The sequence below is a fragment of the Brachyistius frenatus genome, unplaced genomic scaffold (assembly GCF_029030835.1).
Source record: "Brachyistius frenatus isolate BFR_SWC_R1_liver_20210118 unplaced genomic scaffold, ASM2903083v1 Contig_137, whole genome shotgun sequence".
Classification (NCBI taxonomy): Eukaryota; Metazoa; Chordata; class Actinopteri; family Embiotocidae; genus Brachyistius; species Brachyistius frenatus.
Genome location: NW_027210736.1, coordinates 822,501 through 828,485, shown reverse-complemented (window position 1 = coordinate 828,485; position 5,985 = coordinate 822,501). Strand labels below are relative to the sequence as shown.

Below are 5,985 nucleotides of genomic sequence, written 5' to 3'. Positions count from 1 at the left end.
GAGCAGCGCCACGCCGCTACCGGGGCCCAGACAATACCCCCCCACCCCCCCTCAAACTCTGAGAGGCCTTCGGAACAAAAAAACAAAACAAAAAGCAAGCAAGCCAGCGATCGAACTGTAAAGCAGAGGAGGGAGGCTGGGAGGGGGGGGGGGGGAATGAAAGCCACTCCCGAAAGAAAAAGGGAGAAAGAAAAGGGGGCCAGGCGAGACCTCCAGCTCGAGGTCACCGCCACAGTGTGCCATGAAACACCTGCTCCTGTACAGCTTCTTTGCTAATTACAGGGGAGACAGCCCCCACCCCCACCCCACCCCACCCCACCCCCCACATTAATGCTGTTAGCAGGAGAAGGATTACCGGTTGGTTTCAGGACTCTTCTGCAGGTTTGTACAGTTTTCACTCGGCTTCTGTCCCGGCGCTCCTCCGTCACCGGTTCTGTCCTCTGTCACCGGTTCTACCGGTTCTGTCCTCCGTCCTCTGTCACCGGTTCTACCGGTTCTGTCCTCCGTCACCGGTTCCGTCCTCTGTCACCGGTTCCGTCCCGGCGCTCCTCCGTCACCGGAGGGAGACGCCGGTTGAACCGAGCTTTCTTGTCCTTCATCGTTCTGCTCAGCGGCCGCGGAGGCCCAAAAAAAAACAACCATGACCACGTCAGACAATAAAAGCTGCGGTTAAGGTGGCTTTGGAGACGAGTCCATCGGGGGTGGGGTGGGGTGAGGTGGGGGAGGGGGCAGATATGGAGAAAACAAGCCAACTGGATGAATTCCAAAGTCGGCCTCACAAATTAAATCAGTGCTTTAAGCCGGCCGAGGGAACCACATGCTTCTCGAGGAGCGCCGGCGTCACCGAGTCCTTTCAACAAACTGCAGCCACCGAAGTGGAATCAACGGCTGCTGGAAAGAACTTCCACCGACGCTCTGTGAGTAATGACACCAATCAAACCAATCGGCATAAATAAATGATGTAAAGTCCTAAGCACCCCCCCCCTTTTTTTTTTTTCGTTCTTTCTAAGACTCAAAGGTAGAAGCTGAAATAAAAGGCGGGTTGTTGTTGTTGTTTTTTTTGTTTCCTCGTCAGGACTCGAAACCAATCTGTTCACATTTTTGACTAAATATTATTATTTTTTGGGACCAATTATATCAAACACAATCACAGTAAAAAACTGGGGAGGGGGGGCAGGCGGGGGCGCGGGGCTGAATTCACCTTCACATCTGCTCCAGAAATTTCAAGGTATGATTGACAATCCTATTTTAGACCAAGATGATTGTAAGGTGCAATGAAAATTGTAATTTCTTTTCCTTTCTTCCTTCCTTCTAATAACAACATTGACTCTCCGGGTCGGTCAGGTGCAGATTGGGTACCTCAACAATCATCTTCTTCCTTCAATATAAACCCACTTCATGGTAAAATAAAAAATTTGAATAATAAAATGTTCACATTACTGTCTACCTCTGCCTACACTGTGATCCATGAATGAAAAACAGCAGCAGTCAAAAAACTGAAAATGCAAGGTACTATACTTCTCTTATAAACAAAACTTTTATAAAATATATATGCATATATATATATAAAAGAAAAACTTAAAAATATTTCTTATACTTTTTAGTAAAGCAAGCAGTGCCTTCTAAAATATCTGCTTGATTGTTTTTAAATTTTCTGAAAAACAAAAGTGTGTATTATAATAATAATCATAATAACAGGAAATAATTATCGAACAAACACTGACGAAACTAAATGATTTTAAAAACTGACGTGGTTCCTTTAGGAGAATATCCGGATGGCCTGTGTGACCTGGGTGTGGCACACGGGGCACTCCGGGTGGTTGAGCTCACAGATCCGGATGGCGCACTCCATGCAGAAGAGGTTGTGGCCGCAGGGCACCAAGGCGGCCGTCACTTTGCTCTCGAAGCAGGTCATGCAGTCCCGCACGCCGGCCGGCGGCGAGTCCGGCACCGGCAGGCGGCCCGGGAAGCCCTCGCCGGCCGAGGTGGGCTCGCTGTGGGCGCGGCGGGCCTGGGCGTGAGGCGAGCCGGCCGCGGGCGCGATGCCGCCGACCGAAGAGTTGTTGGCGTTCCCGCCGCAGGGCTCGGGCAGGCCGGGCGAGAGGCGGGTCAGCGGTAGCGGGAGGCCGCCGAAGCTTTTGGAGCGCTGCTGGGCGTAGAAGGCCACCTGTTTGGGGTAGTCGGGGTCGCCCCAGCTCTGAGTGCCCTCCGACCCGAAGTAGGAGCAGGGCTTCTCCCCGGAGCTGGAGAAGTTGGCCTTGTTGTAGATGCCCCCTCCCTCGCCTCCTCCTCCTCCCCCTCCTCCTCCTCCTCCTCCTCCGCCGCCTCCCCCTCCCACCATGGCATCGGAGAAGTTCTGGCGGTAGCTGCTGGTGAGCGGCTTGCGCTGCCCCCCCTGCAGCCCCCACACCTGCTGGAGCCGGCTCTCCAGCCCGCCGCCGCTGCCCGCCGGGCTGCCGCCGCCGTTCGGCCCCAGGCAGTCGTTCTCGTTGTTGTGGTCGTGCAGCCCCCCGTCCGAAAGGCGATGTGCGCCTCGATCTCCTCGCGGGCCCGCTCCGCGTTGCTCGGCGACCCCGTGATCTCGAAGACGGGGTCGCGGTCCCGACTCGGCGTGACGATGTACGTGCAGGTCTGCTGCTGGATGCGCTTGATGGTGGAGCCCTTGGGCCCCACCACCAGCCCCACCACCCGGTATGGCACTCTCACCTGAATGGTGGTCTGACCCGGCAGAGGCGTGGGGGGGGAGCCGCTGAAGGACACGCCCAGCTTGTTGCGCGAGGCCCGCAGCATGGAGAAGTGCTCGGCGGCCGAGATGATTTCGCGGCGCGCCAGCGCGACGTCCTCCTTCCGGCCGGTGATCAGGAACACGGGTTCCTCTCCTCGGACCGGCGTCTTGATGTAGGTGTTGGTTTTGGCTCGCAGGGCTTTGATCTTACAACCTGCAGAGACACAAACACGTTAGAAGAAGAAGTAAACACGAAGCTTCACTTAGTGACACAGATGAAGTGAGAGGAACACACCTCGTTATCACCCAGCTGAAAGGACCCCCCCCCCCCCCTCTTTATGTTGTTCATAGCGGACTACTTACGACCGGTTTAACTTAATATGTTGCAGGTTTTTTGTTTTTTTTACTAGCAAAGCATACGCCGTCGTTAGCAGGATTTATGAGCTCTCGGGCACCTCGGCATCAGTGTACTTATTGAGTGTGACGCTTTATCTGCACTAAATCAAACTAACTAAGAGACGCGTGTTCTCCGGAGAACACGCCTGCACATATCTGCTGTATTTTCACTGAGCCTTTGCTTTTCTGACCTTTACCTGAACTTGCGAGACGATTGGGTCGACCCCCCCGAGCTCGCCGGTGTTCGGTGCTCCTGTTTCTGATCAGCGAGGACGAGTCGACTCTATTAAAGGCTTTTAAGTCTTTAACGTGACAGAGTGCAGGTTAATGTGATTTCACGACAAATCACCCCGACAGACGCAGCGCCGCGGCGTCGTAAACCAGTCGCTATTTAAGAGGAATCCTCGGGTGCGTTTGAGGTCGTGAAGAGAAAAAAAAACGTAAGCAAAAGACACACAACAGTTGAGTTTGTATTTCAGTCACGTTAAAGATGCACCGAAAACAGCTTCCTCGTTAAGGTTTCCTCGTTTATCGACGAGCTGAACGAGCGACGGAGCTCCGAGGCCTGATTCTGAAAGCTGGTTTTAGCGCGGTGATCTCATCGTACCGGAAGGAGTCCGGATGCTTCAGGGAACGCAGCGTGTCACAGCGTTAACAAGCTGGAGGGAAAAGAAATCCCAGCAGCAGGTATCAGACGGTTTCCAGACACCTTCGGGTGATATCTTCCCCGGCTGCTACTCCACTACTTCCCAGGAAGCGGTGGTACGGACGGAAAGGCCGACGGCACTCTGAGGGGTCACCGGTGACCCCGCCGGTGACCCCGCCGCCACGGCCTTTTAAACAATCACTTCTTCCTCACGCCACATTTTAAATTCAAAAGAACGATCTGCACACCGAAACAGGCAACGAGCACTCGACCCCCACCGGAAAGATGAAGGTTTATTTTCAGGGACGTGATTCCAAACAAAAGGAAAAGAGGTGAGGAGCGTCCCGGTTAGAGATCGATGACGGGAGGAAGCTATCGGACCCAGCCCTCCTTCTCTTTTTATTTTTTTCTTCTTCAATGACAGGATGCTCCGTTTGCCAGCTCCCAACCAGACGGGCTCTGAACGCGTGGTGCTGGGTGTGTGTGTGTGTGTGTGGGGGGGGGGGTACTCGGCGCCAACTTAATGAAGGGCCTCAATCAAAAAAATAAATCAACCCAAAAAAAGAAAGAAGCAGCTCATCGTAGTAAAACAGGAGCCGGGGGAGGGGGGGGGGTGTTGGAGAAGGAAGCCATCTCTGCTCCGCTGACATTATCCCTGTTTGTTTTTGTGTTTTTGTTGCAAGAGAAATGAGGATTTACTGACGGGACCTCACCCACCCTGTAGTCTTTGTGCATGCACCCCCCCCCCACACACACACACACCCTCCCCCTCCTCCCTCCCCCCTCCTGACAGACAACCATGTGGTATTGAAAGTGTGCAGCGGAGTGGGGCTCCTTGTGTGTGTTGAGCTGCGAGGCGTGACTCCCATTCAGCTTTCAGATGCTATACTGCCCCCCTCCCCCCTGTCCTTGTCCCCCCCTCCCCAGTTAGCTGCAGCCACATTTAACACCACCAAGAAGGGGAGACTTCAGTCCGAGCATGCTTCTGCATGAATACGGAGGAAATACTCCACAACAGCTTCACCACAAATAAATCTGATCTCCTTAAAATAAAGGATTCCCACCTCCTGGTTGCAACTTCTCGCTGAGTCACCCCCCCCCCTCCCTCCCCCTTAAAGACTATCCCGTGTGTGCCAAGCAGCAACACCAGTGTTAGTAATGTGCCCCTCCCCTCATCCCCAACCACCACCACCACCACCCCTTTCTACTCACACCTTTGTTTGACAGCTGCTGTCATTCAACTTCAGCTCTTTGTTCAATAATAATAATAATAATAATAAACTCCCAACTGTAGGACAAACAACACGCAAGGATTTGAACTTTACAACTCATCCCCCCTCCGCCCCCCAATAAAAGGAGGAAAAACAGGGTGACCACGCTCGCGCTATTGTCCAATTGTGTCACTGGGGCAGTGCGCAACATAAACAACGAGCTGAATACGGTTTACTTGGGGGGGTGGGGGGGTGGGGGGACATCCTCAGACCACATCTCTCTCTCTTTGTAGGGGGGTGATGTTTTTCTGAGGGAATCACAGCTCCAGTGAAAGACATTCCTCTCCTCTGCACGCTGCTGCCCTTTTTGAACAGTCTGGCGCGTCTCAGACGACAAAGGAAGCAAGTGCTCCGTGTGTCTGCGCGCTGACATTGATGGCGTGGATGAAGAATAATTCGCCCAGGAGGAGGAGAACCGGGCTCCCTCCTTCTCCTTCTCCTTCTCCCTCTCTCTCCCACCTCTGTGCAAAAAAATTAAAAAAAAAAAAAAAAAAAAAAAAAAATCTGTTGGAAAAAAAAAAAAAAAAAAAAAAAAAAAAAAAAAAGCCCGAACACAAAGCGGGGCTCGGGCTCGGGCTCGGTTCCGCGTGCGAGCGACGAGAACTTGCAACGTTGGAGCAGAGAGAAAAAAGTGGGAGGCTGATGTCTCGGGGGAGTACAAAAACACGCGAGCACACACACACACACACACACACACACACACCACTCCCTTTTCTTTGTCAAATAACACCAGGTAACAGTTAGAGAACAACAACAAAATAAAAACCCCAAAACAAAGCGCACCGGGGGGCACGGCGGGGACGCGGCGCCGCGATGCCCGGATTAAAAGCACAAGTTTGTGGAGGGAAATGAATTTGCAAGCCAGCGGTTTACCTTGTCTGCCCACTATCTCGGCCACATGTTCAGAGCTGGGCACCGGGACGCATTCTGTTATGTTGCAGCCTCGT

At 53.0% G+C, this 5,985-nt stretch overlaps 1 protein-coding gene across 1 annotated transcript in view; it reads right to left on the bottom strand.

The window, feature by feature from the left end:
* Window positions 1-473: 473 nt before the first annotated feature.
* The window catches only part of mex3a (mex-3 RNA binding family member A), a 6,133-nt gene continuing 621 nt past the window's right edge, over window positions 474-5,985 (bottom strand). Inside the window, 3 exon segments of the mRNA XM_069715016.1 lie at window positions 474-2,505; window positions 2,508-2,939; window positions 5,912-5,985. The exon segment at window positions 5,912-5,985 is cut by the window's right edge and continues 621 nt beyond it. Of these exon segments, the coding sequence (XP_069571117.1) occupies window positions 1,760-2,505; window positions 2,508-2,939; window positions 5,912-5,985 (1,252 nt within the window). The 3' untranslated portion in view covers window positions 474-1,759.